The sequence below is a fragment of the Gopherus evgoodei genome, chromosome 8 (genome assembly GCF_007399415.2).
Source record: "Gopherus evgoodei ecotype Sinaloan lineage chromosome 8, rGopEvg1_v1.p, whole genome shotgun sequence".
In the NCBI taxonomy this organism is placed as follows: domain Eukaryota; kingdom Metazoa; phylum Chordata; order Testudines; family Testudinidae; genus Gopherus; species Gopherus evgoodei.
In genome coordinates, this window is record NC_044329.1 from 78857875 (window position 1) to 78879721 (window position 21847).

Genomic DNA, 21847 nt, shown 5'->3' on the forward strand with positions numbered 1-21847 from the left:
CTCAGCCCTCCAACTGCGTCCCTTCAGATGTCAGGCCTTGTGCTTCTACCTTGCCTGGGGTAGAATTCCACAATTCTCCTACTTTTAGACTGGGCCGTGGACTACCAGTACTCTATATCATCGATTCCTACACCCTGCAGATCCTATTGAGTTCAGGCACCTGTGGTTCTTCCCTTGGGGTCCTGTGACCAATGGTGCACAGTCATCGGTCAGCCTTCTAAAAAACAAAGTATTGATTAATTTACAGAACAAAGCATTTAGAGAAGCAAGATTTAAAACAGTCTATGCTCATCTATCTTCCCTAAAGGCTTATCATCAAAGTCAGAGTTTCTCACAAGCCTGTGGCTTATCAGGCTGAGGCAGTTAAGGGACATCAGTTCCATGTACACAATATATCTGACCACCTTTGACTGCCCCAACCTGCAGGATCAGGCACCCACGTTGCAGCTGAGTGAATTGGAGGTGGTCTTTCAGTGTGAGACAGAGCAAGACAAAGTCATGATGTTTAGGTTTGTAGCTAAGCATCTTAACTACTCAGCTACCACCCCTCTGTCCCTTAATAGTAACCTAGGCAGGCTTAACTTCTTTAGACACCCACAGCAAGTTGTGTTTCAGTTTAACTCCCCCCTTTTCTAGAAAGGATTCCCTTTCAGAGTTGCTAGAGTTCTTTTGATCTCCTGGTATGCATAGGCCATTTGCTGTCCTGGCAATGACTCTTAACAACTCTCAAGCCATTGCTGTGAAGTGGCTAATCTTGAACCATTCTTTCCTTTCCTGTTGGTTTTCCCCCAACAGCCTCCTATTGCATTAAAATATATTCATAAACTTCCCAAAACTACAGGTATTCATATACCTACATGCAGTATTCATAAATTATTACAGAGCAGCTCCAAATCCATCATAGTGCAATGCTATATATGTGTCTACTGTTATTGTAGAGTTTGTCGTACAATACAGGAGTTAATTCTAAATAGTTATGACTGTTACTCAACCTGGGACTAGTATAATTTACGTATGCATAGATTAAAAATTGATTTACAGAGGCATAGTTGGGCATAAGCAAATGTCTATTCTCTAAGATTTCAATTCAAGTTTTGCATTCACAGTTTATTTTTGTAGCCAAGAAGTTTCCTTTTTCCAATCTGCCCAAATGTAACAACAGAGGGGTGGGGAGGAGTTAGTGAAACAAGTCTGCCAATGGCACAGGCAATTGTCCACCAGAAAAAAAGCCTCAACATTATTTGATTTGGCCAACTAGCTCTTAATCAAGCCAAAATCTGGGCCAGCCACTGGGAAAACTGACTGCACAATCCAGCTGAAATGAGAAAGGTGCACAACTCAAGCCATGTCTACACTTACAGTTTTGCAGCGCTGGTAGTTACAGCTGTGTTCGTACAGCTGTGTAGAGCCAGCGCTGCAGTGTGGCCACATTTGCAGCACTTGCAGCGCTGTTGGGAGTGGTGCATTGTGGGCAGCTATCCCAGCATTCAAGTGGCTGCAACGTGCTTTTCAAAAGAGGGGGGTGGGATGGAATGTGACAGGGAGCGTGGAGGAGACAGACAGAATGGATTTTTGGAGTTGACACTGTTCTCAGCTCCCTGCCTTGCAAGTTCTAAGGACTGGAAGACACGCAGTGCCTACCTTCAATCATTTAAAAAAGTTCTAACTCCCTTCCCCCACTCCTCTCTCATTCACTAAATGCAAATTATGTACTTCTAAATACCCGTCAGACCAGATAAGCAACTGCTCAACACGGACTTCCCCCTCCCCCTCTGCCGTGTGAGAGTGCTGTTTCTCTCTTCAAGCAAACAGCCGTGAACATTCCAAAGCAATTCCCCTGCCTGCCTCTGCTCGCTCAGAAAACAGGAGCTGTGTTTGTTTTTTAAATAACCAGTTTGGCTGAACTCCGAGCTCTCCCTTTCTTCCGGTTTGTTGTGGACAGGAATTCTGGGATACCTCCTTATACCCCAGAGGTCAATAAAAGCGCTGATGGGCATCCACACTTGCTGACAGCGCTGGAATCCCTACACCCGAGGCTCGACCGGGTGTACAGCCAGCGCTGCAACCAGGGAGTTGCAGCGCTGGCCGTGCTTTGCAAGTGTGGCCACATCCTAAGTTGCAACGCTGTAACCCCCTCACCAGCACTGCAACTCTCTAGTGTAGCCATGGCCTCAGTGTCATGAGCATAGTTCAGTACTGCTTTCACTCACACAGTCTCTCCTTACGTATACATATACACACACACACACCTCCTCTATACCCTCTGGCAGCAACATTTTGTAAATGATTGTGGAGGAGGGAGAGGGATCCTACGAGCACCAGTTACTTCTCTCTTGCTCCTGGTACTGGTGCCTGATCTACATTCTTCCCAAGATGGGGGCAACACATTGCAGTCACCCAGCATACTGGGGTCTCTATCCATAATTCACTGTCACCTTCAGGACTGGAATCTAATTTCCCATCATTCCCATTGACTTTCCCATGTGACTGACCACATTGCCACATTAAGGGCTGTTCTTAGTGACCCAGGCCCTATCTTATCCCTATGGAGGCCATGCACAGCTGCTACTTTCCCCTGCTCCATTCCAAATCTTCACTGTCTACTATCATCCAGCTCCTTCTGTCAGTGAACCTGCACATCCAATACTAACTACTCCTCACTGTCTGCCATCCACCTCACTGCAGCTGCATCTCCACTCATTGTGTGCCTGTCTGCTTAAATAAATAGCTTGCTGTTAATCTGATACAAGATTAATCAGTTGACTCATTATTGATTTAACTGGTTCCCATTTAGTGATTCTTTGCTCAACTGTTTTCTAAGGACTTCAAGTTAGAGCACTATAAAATGTCTCTCAGGGGTGGGAAAAATCACTCCCCTGAGCGCAGCAAGTCAGAGTGCTTTAAAGCACTAGTGTAGACAGACTCTGAGCGCCGGGAGCCACACTCCCATCGCTTGAAGCTAATCCTCTCATGGAGGTAGACTACCAGGAGTGCTGGGAGAGCTCTCTCACACGTGATCACACTCGCATTTCAAAGTGCTCCTGTGACAGCACTTTGAAGTTTCCAGTGTAGCCATGCCATAATTATGACCATCTGCTATTCAGCCAGGCTCTCACCACACCCCTTTTTGCATTATAGCATCTATCCTCTTCTCCCAATAGCTCTATTTCTCTTTTATCCTTACCCACTCATCCCAGTCTCTGCCCCACCTATACAAATCCAAATCCACATCTGCCTCAGATGACATGCCTCAAACACTGCACTTCCCCATCCTCTCACTTACCAAAACAGCTGTTTGATCTTGTCTTTACCAAGCACTGCTCTATGATCTCTCCATTGCCGAGTTCCTCCTCTCTGACCAGTGTCTGCTCTTTTTCAGCATTGTCTGTCTACCACCCGCTCCTGCAATTTCCTGTCCAATCAATTTCAATTTTTTTTTTTATTTTTTTTTACTGCTCTCTGCCATTTCTTCCATTGACATGGTTGTTTGATACTTACTCTTGAGGGCATTCTATACCAAAATAAAAAATTCTGTGCACAATATTTTTGAAAATTCTGCAAGTTTTATTTCTCAAATGCAGAGAGGGATTGGGGAACACAAGCCACTTGCTGCACAAAGGTGGGAGATTGCCCTGCAGCTACCCCTGAGATACGGATTCAGCGGTGAGGCTGCACCTGACCCTGACACAGCACAAGGTCTGGATATGCCCCAGAAATACTCTGGGTCTCTGCACCAGGCTCATCAGGTATGGGGCAGGTAGGTTCAACCAGGCAAGATCCAAGCGTGAAGGGGCTCAGCATAGAGGGGGGGGATCCAGGTGGGATGAGAGGATTCTGTGTGGGACAATCTGGATGCAGGCAGTTCAGTGAGGATATCTAGGTGTGGGGTATCTGGATTCACAGAGGTTCATTGGAGGGTGTTCCAGGTGCACAGGGAATAGGACTCTGCAGAGGCTTCCAGGTGAAGGTGGTTGAGACTCAGCAGAGGGGGTCTGTGTGTGGGGAGTAGGGATTGGTGGGGTGGGTGTCTGGGTGCAGCTAGTTGGGGTCATTGACAGCGAGCTCAGCCAGGGGTGGTCTGGGTGCAGGCATCCAGAGGCAGGGGATCTGGGTGCAGGGAACTCCAGATGCAGGAGTTGAGGTCCATTCGGGTATAGAGGGCTGGGGGGGCGGTTCTGGGTGTATGGTGTGAGGCTTGTCAGGGGTCCAGATGCATGGGGGTTGGGCAGATGGGGAGCAGCTCTTCATATAGGGGCCCCTCCCCCCACAGCTGAGGAGCAATGGGGGCAGGAGAGGATGCTGAGCTCCCTGCAGCTGGGGAAGGTTTTTTAGGGGTGAGTGACACAGTCCCAACCACTTCGAGGCAGGGGAAGAGGAAGTCCTATCCTCTCATGCCTCCAGCCCAGCCAGGTCTAGTAGCTGATCCCAGCTGAAGGTAGGAGCCACTGGCTGGCATGGCCCCAGCCCTGTTGTGATTTACCTCTGCCGGCTGTTCCGGGTGCCTGAAACAATGTACCTTCACTGCTAGGGAGTGGTGCATGACTGTTCTTGCACCTTCCCTTTGCATCCCTATCAGAAAGTAAGTTTTCTGCAGGGAAGCAAAGAAATCTGCAGGGGACATGAATTCTGCACACATACCCTGGCATAGAATTCCTCCAGGACTAGATACTCCATTCTACACTCTCCTCCACCCTTGACTCATTTGCCCCTCTCCCCTATCACAATGTGTTCCGCCAACCCCTAGCCTTGCTCACGCCAGCATGTTTCTGCTCTCATGTGGTGGAGGATCTGAAGCAGAAGTTCCATAGCCATATGGATTTCCTCCCTACAAGTTTCTCAAACTCTGCAGTTTCCTTGACAAATTACTTTTCCACCTTGACCAACTCTCACACCCACACTCCTAATGGATTATTTGCCATCTTCTACTCTCCCCTTTTCAAATCCTCCCCACTTTTTTCCCCTGCACAGAATCTTGCTTTTTCAAGCAGATAAACGAATTCCAGTGTAACAACCCTTTCCCAGCCTCATCTAACCCTTCTTGCCCACCACTCCCCTTCTTCTCCATCATTGATGCAGAAGTTTCACATTTAGTCTCCTCCTCCAGCCCCTGCATCTGCTTCAGTGTCCCCCAGCTCTTCCCTCTGTCTCCGTCCTCAACTACCTCCCCTCACACAAGAAAGTTTGTCTCAGCTTGCCAAGCCCCCCTCCCACCCTTAACCCCAACTACCTTTTTAACTACTACTCATCTTTTTTCTTCCACCTCCAGTTGCTGTCTACAATGGATGTCTCGAGTTCCTCTCTTCCAATTCCATCATAGGTGGTCTCTAATGTGGCTTCTGCTCCTTCCATTCCACTGATCCAGTTCTTTATACTGTAACCTCTTCCTGGCCAAAGTTCAAAATTCCAATAGCATATGCAGCCTGAATAAAGCTCCCTCTGCTGGATCCTCACCAGGCCACTGTGTCTTGAGTCCCTAACACAGTAGAGCCCCTGGTGTTCTTAAGCTTCTCTTGGTCTGAGTAGGCCACATCACTCTTTCCTTGGCCTCTCTAGCATGCTTTCTGGGCAAAGGTCTTCATGGATACTGAGACTTGCAGCTAAGCTGCCATGGGCCCCAAGACTACTGCTAACCTCCCACTAACTTTAAGGACATACTCTCCCAAAAATTCCTGCCTTGTGGGCACACGATAGATTAAGCACATACACATAAGAATAATTGGGTTTAGAAACCTATGAAGCCTTAGTTAGCATGAGCGTGACATGGATCCAGACAAAATAAAAAAATTCCCTGCCTCGGTTTCCTCACCATTCTTCAGCACTCTCTGGGCTTAAGTCAAAGTCATCCAGAATCCTCACTCAAAGCTCATGACTTCTCCTACAAACCATGTAGTTGTCTTTGCTGTGCAGCCAGCTTCCTTCTTCAGGTAGTCCAATAGTAAAACAAGACCATCTGCTACAAAAGCATGCCTGTCTCTTCCTCTTTCCAGCCTAAGGTTCCCATATCTGAGTCCCTCTGAGTTAACCCATAACTTCTGAAGACTGGTCTACACTGAAAAGTTTCATCAGCATAGCCATGTCTCTCAGGGGTGCGAAACACCGCCCCCCCACCCCCAAAAAAAAACCAAAGTTAAACGAACCTAATCCCTGGAGTAGACAGTGCTAAGTCAACAGAAGTCTTCTGATGACTTAACCTCTGCCTCTCAGGGAGGTGGATTAACAGCGATGGGAGAATCCCTTGTAGTGTCTACATTGAAGCACTACAGTGGCACAGCTGCAGCAATGCTGAAGCATTTTAAGCATAGACAGCCTGAAGCTCTGTGGTTTTTAAGACCCAGCATAAAGTTGAGTTATGTTCTCCTGTTTGGGTATCTCCATACTGCAGTCATGCAAACAAACTTGATCATATTGGTTTCCCACACTGAACAATCCTTATTAGCATACACATCTTCAGAGTACAGTCACTGAGGTTAAATGGCTCTCCACTGTCTCTGGTATTGGGAATATGTAATAGCCCTGACAGAACAGGACTGACTTCATAGACCCCGAAAGTCCATTATACAGCAATTTCATATCAACCAGAATTAAACTATACCACAGAGATTCCCCAAATTGTCACATACTTTCAACCATCCTCTTCATCTCAAAATCTTGTCATCCCTCTGCTTCCATGATTCTGTTCAGTCCTGGTTCTTTCTACCTCTCTCTCTAACTGCTCTTTCAGGGTTTTGTTCGGTGGATATTTCTCATTTACCCTCCAACTTTCTGAATGGGTTCCAAAGAGTTCCATCCCTGGCCCTCTCCTCTTTCCTCTACACCTAGTCTTTGGGTGATCTAATTTGAAAGAATAAGTTCAAGTATCTCTATGCTGACAACTCTCAGACCTACTTCTTTTCTCCCAGCCCATCTCCTTCTGTCCAAACAAAACTCTTAGGGCTTGTCTACACTTGCGGCGCTAATGGGAGAGCTTCTCCTGTCAGAATAGGTACTCCATCTCCCACAGAGGCAGTGGCTATATTATTGACAGGAGAAGTCCTTCTGTCAACGTAGTGCTGTCTACAACAGGGCTCAGGTCAGTATAACTACATTGGGTGTTGTCTCAATTCTACCATCTCCACATACTTAGTCTGTGTCTAAAGCCTGCCACTTCATCCTAACATCTGTAAGATCAAGCCCTTCCTCACTATGCACACAGCTAGTTCTCATCCAAGCCCTCATCTGTGCCTTGACTACTATAGCCTCTTCCTTTCCAACCTTGACAAATCCCATTTTACACCACTTATCTCCATTAACAAAATCTTTCCTAGCTTATTACTTCAACCACATCAACTTTCTCTTTGCATTCCTCCACTTGCTTGTCCTTCACTGCAAATATAAGCTACATGTCATCACTTTCAAGGCTCTTTATGACTTATTTCTGCCCTATCATTTCTAATGTGGTAGCAAGATGTCAATTCCTGCCTTCATTCCACAAATGGTACCAGCCTTGATTGCCCATTTTTTAAATTTAACAAGCCCCTTTTGATCACCACTATGGATGAGAACTCCCCCTAAATATCTGCGAAGTAACCCTCATGTACTCTTTCAGATATCTCCTTGAAACTCCTCTGTTGCGATGCCTACATAAAACTTGACAATGGTTAGGCAGCTGTTTTGATGTGAACATTGTTTTTCAGTGATCAATATACTTCCATTGTGTCCCTGTGCTTCCCTTGTCTGTTTTATCCACCTTACACTTAGATTGTAAGATCTCAGAGCTGGGCCTTTGTTATGTTTGTACAGAGCCTACTACAATGGAGCTCTGATCTCTGGGCACTACAGTAATATGAACAAACAAATAAGGACAAAGTATTAATCAGAAACCTGGGAAAAGAGCTGCAAAATCACTGGGTATGAAAGTTCACGCTTAGATCCATGTAAATCAAAATAATGATTGATACACAAATTGTTGTTAAACAGTGATCTTTGTCTTTTTCTTTTAACAATCCATGACCATAAATATTTTATTCACATAAGGAGGATGCAAAGTGTACCTCTTATGACCAAAACATTCACTGTGTGTACTGGAACACTTTCAGGGATCAATTGCTTCTGTGTGTATGTGCAGGGCAACAGGCTCAAAAAAAGTTAGAGGTATGGCTATAGTTTGAGGGAGGACACAGGGGAAAAAATTCAAAGTAGTAGTATGTATTTCACATAAATACAGAAGCAAAAAACTCTTTCTATCAAAAAATACACACATTTAATGTTGGTCGTCTTTAATTCTAAGAAATGCAACTCCAAAAATACAAACTGAACATCAGAGTCATGTCAACCACCATAATAAAATGAAACAAAGACATTCACAATAGTTAAGACTATGGACAATGTAAGTGTGACAATTGTTATTTCCTTCTCCCTTCCCCCATGTATATTCCAATATTCATCTTCAAAAAGAAGCATTACTGAGAATACTGCTGGTGTTCAGTTAGAATTAAAAGGATTTGGATAAAGTGAAATAAGAGAGATACAGATGTGAGAGTAATGTTACAAAGACTTTACATTTTGGATTACCCCAAGATATAAAAATTCAAAAATTAACAAACTTGCTTTTATCAAAATATTACAGCTACAGGCAAGGCATCTTTAAATTAATAGCTGAGGGTATGTGAGAAAAACCACATTTTAGTGAAGGTAAACAGAAGTGGCAGTTCTTAATTAGCACTTTTGTAAAGCTCATTTATTATTACCTGGCCAACAATGAACCACGCACAGGGCAACAAAGTTTTCTCTGTTTCCTTTGGCAATAAGGTGACAGAAAAATCATCATCTTTTGAAGATGCTCAAGACAAGCAGTAAAATTAAAAAAAGTCAAATAATAAGTAATGGAATAAATAAGTACTGAACCAGAGAGTACATTTAAACCACTAGGTAATTAACAAATATTACATAACATTATTTCAGTGGCAAACTCCAAGTGTGTAAGAGACAGTAAAGTGAATAACCACCAAAATAACAATATTCTTCTGTTTACTCTTTGGCTAAAAACCCTCAAAATAGCAGACAAAGAAAAATACATCTAACACTGGTGATAAACTGTCTCTTTACAAGCAAAATAAAGTTATCAATTTAAAACTTGGTACATTTTATAAAAACAAAAGAGGTAAAGTTGTTATAAAAGCAGTACTGTTACTTCAATGGTAACATACTGTTCGTTGACCCTGTGCAATAAAATACTTTGTTCATTCTACATTTATCAAACATGACTAACAATTACTACAGACATTATAGGAATCTTGTGTGTGGCTCCTGTTGACTTACTTTTATAACTGGGAGACATAATTTACAATCAATGTGCCACAAAAAATTTAAAGTGTTACTTCTAATAGAGTACATGTTCAACATTTTAAAATCCTGCTTTATGTTTTGAATGGCTGATTTACAAGGAAAATAATTGACTGAATTAGCAAGAGCATATGAACATCAATTACTGCACCCATTGCCAGGAGACACTGCACTGGTTTGACACTTTTCCTTAGTACATAGAAAGCAACAGCATCCAATAAAGCCTGAGAAGAAATGCTGCTGTGTAAATACTGCAACTATTCCTGATAAAAGAATTATGGGACATATACTCAGAAGCTGCCCAATCCCATAATTTGTATTGCATAGGTCACAATCACACATATATACACACGCGTGTATACATAATGTGTATTTATATACACACACACACACACACAGAAAGAATATATTAAAAAGACAATGAAGTCTAGTCAAAGAGCAATTTACAGGCTCAATATATTTTTTTACACTTTGCTTGAAAGAAAATTTCAATATTTTACAGTAGGCATTATATACACTGCACTTTATGAAATCTAGAGTGTACTGAAATAGAAATACATTTCTGCAAACATCTGGGTAAGAAAACAGACGAAGATTTCTCCAAAGATTTGTGCTAGCTAGGTATTTTCCCTAAATCACAAAAAACTGTATCCATGGAATTATCTAGGAAGTTTTTTAAACACCATGCACATTATAAGCAATTGTAACTCAAAATATCCCAACCTAAAACAATCTAACAATGGTCACATTAAAAAATTTAAGTATCAGATCTGATTTTAAGAAAAATCTTTATCACAATATTTGTAATGTTAACAAGTACATGTTAAGGCTAAATTGGTTCTTTTTTTAGAAACACCGTAAAGACATGTCTCCTTCAGAGCCATGGGTTATAAACTTTACCAACAGATGACAGTGCAGTGAACATAATGTTCAGTCCTACAGTCAGGATGCAGTTGCTCCTTCCCATTCCACAAGATACTGCACCTTTCCATCAAGGGTTACCCGACGAGCCAAAACACGGTATTTTTCACCACAAGCTATTCTACCTGCTGCACCAAAATAACTAGTAATTGAGTTCTTTAGATGATTCAGCTGCAATTCCTGATCTGCTAAATTGTTAAGAATCTCTGTATTGAGTTCATCATATTGATAATCTTCTTTGCTGTCATCATCTTTTACAATTTCTGAATTCTGAGGCTGGAGTGCTTTTCGTGGAAAGCGACCTCTTCTCCTCAAATGTGGTATTGGAGCAGGCCAAGTTCTTCCTGTACGAGTCCTTTTTCTGGAGTCTGATAAGCTACTTAACAAAACAAAAGATACCAACATTAAGTCCTAGAAATACTGTTTATTTAAGAAGTCTGCCTCCTGTGTACAGTTTTATTCTGCTTTACTATTTTAGTGATATCTGTACAACTCATTAGTTATGATTTGTTGATATCAATATAGAGCAATAGGTGCTTTACATAAGATGATAAATGGCTGCTTCAGGAAGTTTACCATTTAAGGTCTTGTCTACATGAGAAAGTTGCACTAGTTTAATTAAATTGGTTTTACACACGTGCTGTCTGGTCACCCTTTAGGGGTGACTTTTCTTTTGGCTTATCTTAAATCTGTTCCTAATTGCCCCTCTTTAATGGTATTTGCACCAGTTTCACTTAGTCTGTTTAAATTCACACTGTAAACTAAACCAGGTGCTACTCTCTCATTTAGACAAGCCCTCAGTTAGAGAAAATATCACTGCATTTTCTAAATCGAGTGCACCTCAGTTTTTTTTTTTAATTTGCATTGTCTCCTCTATATCAATAGTTAGAGTCTTAAATTTCTGACTCCTCGTGGACATTTTACACGGGGGTAAAAGGTCTGTGCAAAATTCACAAACTAGATGTACTGATGACTAAAAAGAAGAAGAAGATGTAGCATTGTTTAAGTGTCATACTATAGGGGTAAGGGATTTAAGTATTTGAAAAAGGCATATTTACACCTATATTTTTGCACACTGGAATGGTTGGTGCGCTAAGACATAATATGGACTTGGTAAGTTAAAAAAAATAATGCTATGACCCTAAACTGGTATACACAAGACACTGTATAAATGAAGTGACTTGTTTGGAAAAAAGTGTTTCATTCAGTGTGTTTTGAACATTAAAAATAAACTGCAGAAGTGTAAAAACCTGGTCATTCCACACAGATGAAGACACTTGCCAGCTTTAGACTGGAAAAAAAGACAAGTCATATCAAATGTATTTGAAATTATAAAATTGGGATAAAGCTTGCAAGACATGAATCAAGCCCCTTAAACTCTCTCAATTTGACAGAGATTCTTTATGAATGTTAAATATGGAGGCAGAAAACTGCCCAGCAGATATTTGTGGAACATCCAGAAGACCAGGTTTTTTTAAAAAAATAACTGATTAACTTACCAAATCTGTGTGTCAAGATGATTCAATCCCAGTGGAAAATATACTGTACTTGATAATTTTAGATAAGTTAGGTACTTAATTTTCTTTAACATTAATAGAAAATATTAAAACAAAGGCTGTTAAAGTGAAATGATCTGAGGTGCAAGTTAGTCCTACCAAACTGAGTTTTGTATCAATTAACATTTAATAGAAGTCTAATTTGAAGAAATGGCCACACAGTGGTTCCTCTTGTTGTAAACAGTTCAAGTGCAGACTGTATCTCAACATTAAACAGTAGTTAGTAATCAAAGAGAAATTGGGCTAATTTCTCCTTAAAATAGCTTTTGTTCAAAGAGAAAATTCAGTGTTTCAGCAAGTGCAAGCTCTGTAGGATGCCTGCAACATTATTGCTGCTTTGTCAATTAATGATAAAGTATCGTTGCACCATTTTCTTTTTCCTCCTTCAGAAAAATTAACCTAGAGAAAAAGATTAAGAGAGGTTTCTGCATGTTTCCTTTTAATGGATAATTCACTATTTACCTATAATGCCTGGAAATGCTAGATGAGGTAGTTTCTTTTGTACTGGCAGCACCTGTGCATTCCACATCTGAGGTATTGGATGAATGAGCAGTTCCATCAGATCTCCTGAGACATAAGAACACTTTTGTCATGTAATCAAAGTAATCGAACATTAACCAATTAATCTGACATTTGACAAGCAAACATGAGCTGCTATTAGGATGGTTTAGTTTTTTCATTTACCCAACAGAGCAGGGTAAATCCAAGGCCGGGTTCTCTGGCACTGAGACTGGTTCCTTATCCTGAGAAGTGAGGGGAAAAAATTCAGATAGTTTCAATAGAAATGATCAAATTTTCAAAAACCACAGCTTAAAAGTTAGTGGTCAAATCCTAAGAAATGATATTCTGAAGTACAGAAAGATTTGAATTATTTGAACACATACCAAAGATGGTGGCTCTGAAATTTTTTGAATCATTTTTCTTGTATATGGGCCAGGTGGACGACCTACTGATTTTTTCTTCCCCTGTTTTTCAATGCCATTACTTATTTCCCTAGAAGAAAGATGACATTTTGTTTTTAAAATATTGGAGTGACTTGTCCAAGGAAAAGGTTTAATCAGTGTAAAATAAAAGTTTAGACATTTACTCCAAGTCAGTTATGCTAAATGAGGTTATCCTTGTAAATTAAAATTTGCTAAATTGACAAAAAGTTGGAGATCTTTGTCTGCAATGTAATATGGCAACATCAAGATAACAGACAAAACCTAAACCCTTTCCAGGGACATATGCTACAACTCAATGGTTTAGGAAGAGCGCATATTTGAATGTTTGAACATTCATACTGTAGCGGGGTGGTCACCTGCTCCGGCCCTGAAGGGCCTGAAGTCAGCCCGGGGGGCAGGGTTTGGCTGCGTGAGGGCTGCTGCTAGGGAGAGCTGCAAGCCTTGGCTGATTGGGGTGTGGCCCCAGCTGTGACTGTTTCCCCAATCAGACTGTAGCTGGCCTTATAAAGGCCAAAGAAGCCAGGAGCTGTAGGACTCTTCGTCTAGCTCTTGAGGGAGAAGGGCCTGGTTGCCTGGGAGCTGACAATGGTACCTAGAGTGCAGCAGGGCTGGGGAGCTCCACCCTGGAGAACCCCCCGGGCTGCAGGCCTCGATAAAGAGTAGTTATTAATGGTTCCCAATCCTGCTGGAAAGGTATAACAAGTGGGGTTCTGCAAGGGTCTGTTTTGGGACTGGCTCAGTTCAATATCTTCATCAACGACTTAGATATTGGCATAGAAAGTATGCTTAAGTTTGCAGATGATGCCAAACTGGGAGGGATTGCAACTGCTTTGGAGGACAGGGTCATAATTCAAAATCATCTGGAAAAATTGGAGCAATGGTTTGAGGTAAACAGGATGAAGTTTAACAAAGATAAATGCAAAGTGCTCCATTTAGGAAGGAACAATCAGTTTCACACATACAGAATGGGAAGGGACTGTCTACGAAGGAGTACGGCAGAAAGGGATTTAGGGGTTAGAGAGTGGACCACAAGTGTGCTACTGTTGCAAAAAAAAAAAGTAAACATGACTCGGATGCATTAACAGGTGTGCTGTGAGCACGACACAAGAAGTCATTCTTTCGCTCTACTCTGCGCTGGTTAGGCCTCAACTGGAGTATTGTGTCCAGTTCTGGGCACTGCACTTCAAGAAAGATGGAGAAATTGGAGAGGATCCAGAGAAGAGCAACAAGAATGATTAAAGGTCTTGAGAACATGACCTATGAAGGAAGGCTGAAAGAACTGGGTTTGTTTAGTTTGGAAAAGAGAAGACAGAGGGACACGATAGCAGTTTTCAGGTATCTAAAAGCGTATCATAAGGAGGAGGGAGAAAACTTGTTCACCTTAGCCTCTAAAGGATAGAACAAGAAACAATGGGCTTAAACTGCAGCAAGGGAGGTTTAGGTTGGACATTAGGAAAAAGTTCCTAACTGTCAGGGTAGTTAAACACTGAAATAAATTGCCTAGGGAGGTTGTGGAATCTCCATCTCTGGAGATATTTAAGAGTAGGTTAGATAAAGGTCTATCAGGTATGGTCTAGACAGTATTTGGTCCTGCCATGAGGGCAGGGGACTGGACTTGATGACCTCTCGAGGTCCCTTTCAGTCCTAGAATCTATGAATAAAGGCCAGAACAGGTACTGGGGCTACAGAGGGGTAGCCTGGGGTAGGCAAAGGCAGCAGGTCCAAACCCCCCTTTGCCAGTGATGAATGGCATGTATACTGCAGTCTGCCCCAGTGAGCAGGAGCTAGATGGTGACTGGCAGTAGCCATATACTGAGGCAAGGTGGAGGTAGGGTGTTGGGGATTCCCCTGGGAAGGGAGACCCAGAGATTGTGGGGATCCAGGAGGGACATGGGGGCCAGCGACAAGCAAGACACCAGCCGACAGAGGGCGCTCTAGGCTGGCGAGCTAATTCCCTGGACATCCAGCAGGAGGTGCCGTGCGAGTGAGTCGATGCTTCGCCACAATACAGAATGTTCAATTTATATAGAATTCTGATGTTAAAAATCAACTGTGTTTAAAATGTAGATAATCTAGGAATTTGACTTACAATTTGAAATCCCATCTCCTGTTTAAAATCTTAGTTCAGGCAGTTGCATAACAGGAGAAGCAATGTTTTTTGTTTACTAAAGAGCAGCAAGGTCTGGTTAGCTAGTATCTATTTTCTATTCTCAGTGCTGCTAAATTAAACTCTTTTCAAGAGGTCTTTCTAAAGGCTAAATAGATTAAACTCAACATCCTGATTTTATAACAATCTCAAAAGATCAGTGCATAAATGTAAAGATCATTCTATATTCTTAAAGCAATTGCACTCAAAGTGCAGAAATAAGTTATTCACCTACATACATGTTTAATAATGCATAATATGTACTTTAAACCTTTGGGGAGACCCCCTCTGATAACAAACCATCTAAAATATTTATGGAAGTTTGAAATCAATATTGTTCTAGACCCAAAATTCAATTTAATGCAAAGTTAGTCTGCTGGAGAAAAAAAATTCTTCTACTGTCATTAAGAAGTTAATCAACTAGCCAGGATCTACATAATAGGTATGCGCTCTCTCTGCCTCACTAATTCATTACACATTAATCCTAGGGTTGTACTAAAATGGGTGAATAAACTTTTAGCATGATACAACATTAAGGCAATATTGGTACTTTTGACAGCTATTTTTTGTATGATTTCAGTTCCATTACAAAGTCCTGAAGTCACTATGCTGTTGATTTATTTTACCTTGCATCAGGTACGGGTTTGGATGATTTTCTGCCTTTAATTTTGAATTCATGAGATGTTCCCTCTGGTTCTTTCTCTGCCTTTAAAGCAGCATTTGGTGGCATAGGAGGAACACGAATTCTCAAGCCAAACAAATGCTTCTTTTTCTTTATCTCTTTTCCAGACATAAACCTAGAGTGATTAAGAATTAAAATTCAGAGACTGGAGAAAGCCGAAAGTATCCTAAAAGTACACAAACTAAAAAGTTAAACTAGAAACCTCTTTCTAATGCTAGTTTTATGTATCCTATTTTGTTCTCCCCACTCCACCCCAATATGTAATGCTAAGACAGGGGGGAAAAGATGGAAGTTAAATCAAGTTTTGCTGGTGATCTGACTTTCAAAGCTCTCTCAATCACCACAAAATATTCAACATAGAAAGAGTTTAATTTATCTAGTAAAAATGCCATCTGCAGCCACCAATAGTTATTCTGGGTAAAGTTTCTAAGATGACTGGGGTGGGGGAATCTACATTAAAGAAAGATGTGAAAAGAGCACTTGAAATGTATAATAAAACCTTATTAACTTACATGGTTTTGTAATCATTTAATGCTTCCAGTACATGCTCATATCTTTCAGATTTTGGAGTGTCTGCCAGCTGTAAAGTATTAAGAAGTGATTTAACTTACTGGAATTTTCAGTAATAAAAGGTCCAATGATCTAAATCAGAGCTCTGCTTGTTTAAAGACTACTGGTTTGTGATCATAGTATGTCTTGAAGGTATGATTTATGGTGAAAGTTGCCTTACCCCAAACATGGGCTACTATATTTAGTACTCAATGTATTCCATGAGTCTAAGCTGTGCGATTTTCTGCAGAATCCATCCTTGCCAGAGAATCTAAGCTTTCATTTTAAAAGAAAATTGTTTCTTGTAGCTCTTACAGTTTTTTTTAAGAAAACCTCAACCATAAACTTCTAAATACATTAGAAATATAGACTATAAATTGATGCAGTGTTGTCTTCATAAGCCTGCAGATATCTTGGAACAAGAACTCTGTGGTGTTAAATATTCCACTGAGATGAATGGGTTAACCCTGAAAGTACAAGACAGTTTATATATCAATATTGTTAACTATTTAATTGATCATCATTTTAGCAGACATATCCTGCTAAGGGGCCTAATTATTATTATTTAATCTAAGGTTGCTCAACACCACTCAAGAAGTGTAACAGAGCCTTAAAGTGGAGGTAAAATATTAACCCCCCCAACTTTAAAACTTCCTTTCATTATCAGAAATATGTAAATAGGGTTTAGTGTAAATCAGAATTAGGCTCAGAAGTGTTTACCCCACAATCCTAAACTTCCTCTTATGGATGCCAGAAGTCCCAAATAGTTTCTTCCTAGCTACTGAAATCTGCTTCTTTCCCTCTTAAAGCTTATAGAATGCATTCATGAGTTGCCAATACAAAAACCTACTTTACCCTAAGAACTGAAGATATGGGGACAACATAAAATAAATTTAACTCACTATTTAAATAAGTAACAGGCTCCACAGTACTGACTACTACTCATTTTCATATTTAACATATCATTTTTTTAAAATTTCAAGGAAGCTACCAGAGAACGTACATATACATTCTATCTGGTTCCCCAGAAGTTACATCCACCTTGCTGTGAAGGATGTGGACCTTTGACTATATAGTCAGGGCCAATAATTTACCACAATTCATGATTAGGAAAAATACCATGTAATTGAGGGCTGACTGATTATTTACAACTTGCAACAAAGTACAAACTCATACCACTAAAGAATAAAAAAAGGAAGAGGAAAAGAAATCAAGGAGAAAAGCCAAAAGGTAAATTTAAAAAAAAAAATCCTTACCATTTCCCCACATCTGCAAAACTTGTGGCAGAGGGGCAAGGCACCACATTTAACACTTAATTTTTATTAGTATTAAAAACGCCCACAAAAGTGACCCGCCACTGTGCAAGACAGAAGTGCTACCGGAACTCATATCAGAGCTAATTTACTAAAAACAGGGGTAGGGAAAGCGTTCAAACTAATTTAGCCAAAGAATGTTAATGAAAAAATTAACTTTACACAAGCTAGCTTTTGGGTATATGTATATAGATATACATCCACTGTATTTAGAGTCTCTGGAATTCTGGAGCCAATAGCAGATTTTGCAACTGTGCAGGACCCGAGCTACAGAATCAATATAGAACTTCTGTAACAATTCTTTCACTCTAAAAACAATGACACTGAAATGTTAGTTTTAGGAGCCCTAGTTCCAGTTCACCACCTCTCTCCTATTTTACATAAGGGTCAAGAAAATTAGCCTCTTATTAATTAAAAATGCACTGGTCTGAAGGAAAAGTAAAAAAAAAAAAGTTATTTCTAAACACCATGGACTCCTCAGAAATGCAAGGAGAGATCTAGGAAACATTTATACAATATAAATTCCTGATAAATCACTGTTTGGCAAAAACCCAAGATTTACCAGCATTATCAAAATACAGAGTTGACTGGCATACAATTTTTCACTATTTTTTCATTTCTCCCTTAGTGGAAAAGAGGCACAGAGGTCACAATATTTATGCCCAAATCTTGAAGATTCCCCCCACTCCACTTTTCCTCTACTGTACAACATTATCTATACTCTCCTAGTTCATTACAGAATTTGGCCTTCTAGTTGAAAAGGAAGCAGCCTCCTCTGGAAGTTTACAAACGCTGCTGCTTAACCAGCTGGAAGCACCACTTAACAGACAGGTGTGCATTTTCCTGCTTTCATTCTCTCTACGCAATAATGGTTTTAGCAACAAGTTTTGTTTATATCTGAGGATAGTTATAAATAAAAGAAGGGTTACTTCTGCAGCATTTCTGGCCTAATAGTAAGAAACCAGAAATTAAAACCAGATATCTAGTCCATTTGTCATGCAATGTATTAAAAGGTCATGGTCCTGCCTGGAATATTCAGTTTTTTAAAAACTTTTTGAAATGCCACGAAAAGTGAGTACTCACCACATTCTCTACTATTCTGCTACTGTATTTCATATAAACACATTTTTACTTTTGGTAAAATAAGTTACACTTGTGAATAGACTCAGAAAAGAGAGACGCATAGAACACATTGACCTGTTCTTTATTATTTATATAAAAGGCTCAACTTGAGAATTCCTACAAATGATCAATTAACTTCAGAATTAGCAAACATGCTATATATCAGATTCTAATTAATCCAGATACCTCTATCACAATAATTCTGTTTAATTACTGCTATTTAAAATGGGTCATAATTAGACTCAAAAGTATCCACACCCAAAAGTTTTTGAACATAGTTACTTGAGTGTGTTTTTCCAGAATTTAGGATCGTGACAAACAAGTGTTTGGGATCTAAAAAACCTGAGTTTTGTGTCTCACGTTTACTTTGGTTTAGGCAAAAAAGACCACACAGATATATTAACTTATTAAACAAAAAGTACATCAACTTAGGGAATAATCAGGATATAAAAAGTGTTAAAAGTCAATTGAGTACAATATCTGTATTCAGAGCCGTCCCGTCCATAGGATGGACCAGGGCAACCACACTGGACCCCATGCTTTGAGGGTCGGCATGCTTCAGGGGGAAAGGGAGTTGAGGGGATTCGCGGGGGGCCAGCACTGGCAGCAGCGCGACCCAGCCCCAGCCTCCCCTGCATTGTTCGGGGAGGGGGCAGAAGCCAGAAAGGGGCAGGGGATTGGGGGAAGGGGTGGAATGGGGGCAGAGCAGGGGCAAGAGGCGGTGGGGTAGGGGCAGAGGCTTGGAGGAAGGGTGGAGTGAGGGTGGGACTTGGGGCTGAGGGGGAGGAGGGTTGTCCCGGGCCCCACACACCCCTAGGAACAGCCCTGTCTGTATTTAAAGAATTCAAAACCTTCTGAAATGATTCTCTTATAAGAAAAAAAAAATTACTTTGCATGCTTTTTGTCAACACTAGGTTAGCTATTAATTATGTCTGTCTGACATTACATGCAGATCTACAACTCCATGTGTTAACACTTGTTCTCCCTAAATCAGATTTATTGGGGAGTAGGTTTGTTTAGGGAACTGAATTTCTTTAATCATCAGGCAATTACCCAGCAAATCAACTAGCTTGAAAATAAGCAGCACAGCGGTGCAGCAAAAGGCTGCCTTGTCATGTCACTGGAAAAAAGTCAAAAACAGTCTAATGATAATAGTAGGCGGCACTGACATACTGACCTTCTGTGAAAAATATGTTTGCTTAATTTTACAAAAAAGCTTGCAATTTAGTAAAGAGAAAGATGCTTATAATTAAAAATAGTTCAAGATTTCTATCCCATAACTTGTAGATGTCAGCCAATGTTTTTCAAAGCACCAAATATGGCAAAAGTATTAATAGTAACAATTTTTTTTGAGGTGGTTAAAATGCAAAAAGCATTTTATTTCAGCACCTCAATGATTCAAAATACTAATTGACAGATCCTGTGTAGGTCATATGTAGATGCATCTGCAGTAATGTAGTGCTTAAAATGTTTTTTTAGAACACTAAAATTTCTTTTAATTGAGATACAGAAGGAAAATATTACGATTCACGTTTATTCTCAAGCACTAAGTATATATACACTTACAAGAACAGTATTTGTTTAGGTGGTTTTTAATTAAAAGCTTCTGTCATATATGGAAAACATTTGCAGACTTCAGTTTCTCTTCATTTTCCCCTAACATATTTTCCTATTAAGGACTATTTTAAAATCAATTCACAGGCATTTTCTACTTTAGTTGTCACAAAGCTGCTAATAAGCTCGTGTTCTGGCTTTCACAGAGTCTTACTTTGACAGCTACTTTTAACAGTTTACTAATCTATTTAACCTCTTGGGTACTTAATTCCCCTGGACAGTGGGCAGAAAAATGCCTTACCGTTGTCATATTTCTAAATGGAAGATATAAAAGAAAACAAAGATTCAGTGCTTGGGTATAAACAATGAAAGTGATCATCTGAACAACAAACTATGTAATAGTTATCTGGATCATACTAAATCTTATAGCTCAAAGTCTATGACACTTAAAAGTTATGTTGAATAGTTCTAGAAGTCTATTAAAACCGTATGTCTCATTACTTGTGTTTCATATTTTAAGGCCAAAAGGGACCATAATAATAATTTAGTCTGACCTCCTGCAGGCCACAGACACTCACCCAGTAGTTTTGTGAATGTATTGACTGCTAAGAAAAACAAAAGCAAGAAAAGAATATTTCAACTACCTACCTCACCAGGGTGCAATCTATCCCAGTTTTCATTAATGTATGTCATAAGTTCAAGCTCTGAATCAAAGTATTTCTTCTTATGAATAACACTTAGGTTGTAAAGGCATAGATGTGCTATATCTACCCTAGAATTCAGAAATATTTAATCAAAAACATTAAGTTTTTATTTCTTTAATTTTTTACAAACCATTAGTCCTTGAAATAGCTTTGCACAAAAATATTAGCACAATATGGCTAAGAGAGTACAAAGCCTGATTAGAAACAGTCTCAAATTTCCAAACAATATTCTTATACAATCTGCATTTATATCCCCCTTTTCTGACTTACGTCCTGTTTTCTCCCTAGGCCTCAGCCCACTGCCATGATGCCCTTTTAGTTCCAAAGATTGTTTAGATCTTAGAATATTTAATTGATGAAAGATAAACACAAGAATTTAACATTGGCAAATCATCAAATGAGTTTCTATAAAATATTTATTCGTGTTGCAAGTTATTCAAAATTATTTGGTATTTGTACAGAAGAGCTCAAGTTCACAAGGTTCAAATTACAACTCACTTCTAATTCTCAACTAGGAAATTCTATTGTAAAGTATGTCAAAATGCTTGTTAATGTGCACACTGTATTTGGCTTCCCCAATGGCAGTACTCTATACTTGGGTAACAGATCCTGTTTAGACTTTTTAAGTTTCTCATATCCAAGCCAGCAGTGGTTTGTAATATTGAATTGTCCAAGGAAGAGGACCCTAGATATCATGCATTAACAACATGACTAAGGACATACAGTAACTAGCTTTGAAGGAGGAGACCTGTCCTTTGTTTATAGAAGCAGTGGGTACCACCCAAACGTCAAAATATAAACCGGATGACCCTCAGGTTTACAAAGAGACATGAGATGTCCAGAAGAAAAGTGGGTAGAGGGTTACATATTTCTTTAAGTTGTACTTACCATCTCAAGGGTAAACGTTTGAGGTACTCTGGTCCAGAACTGCAAACTGAACAAATGAATGTATAAAACCTAAAACAAAAAATAAAATTAAGAGAGAATGGCTTTTAAGACAAACCTAATACTTTAGATGCCGTGAGTTAAATAGCC

At 40.0% G+C, this 21847-nt stretch overlaps 1 protein-coding gene across 4 annotated transcripts in view; it reads right to left on the reverse strand.

The window, feature by feature from the left end:
• Positions 1–8238: 8238 nt before the first annotated feature.
• MTF2 (metal response element binding transcription factor 2) overlaps positions 8239–21847 on the reverse strand; it is a 55175-nt gene continuing 41566 nt past the window's right edge. For 3 of the 4 annotated variants that reach the window (XM_030572124.1, XM_030572122.1, XM_030572125.1), the window contains 8 exons: positions 21701–21769; positions 20757–20880; positions 16083–16150; positions 15515–15685; positions 12683–12791; positions 12483–12541; positions 12261–12365; positions 8239–10621 (listed from right to left, as the gene is read on the reverse strand). In XM_030572124.1, the coding sequence (XP_030427984.1) occupies positions 10264–10621; positions 12261–12365; positions 12483–12541; positions 12683–12791; positions 15515–15685; positions 16083–16150; positions 20757–20880; positions 21701–21769 (1063 nt within the window). In that variant the 3' untranslated portion in view covers positions 8239–10263. The remainder of the gene's footprint in view (positions 10622–12260; positions 12366–12482; positions 12542–12682; positions 12792–15514; positions 15686–16082; positions 16151–20756; positions 20881–21700; positions 21770–21847) is intronic. The other variant, XM_030572123.1, reaches the window with a different exon arrangement.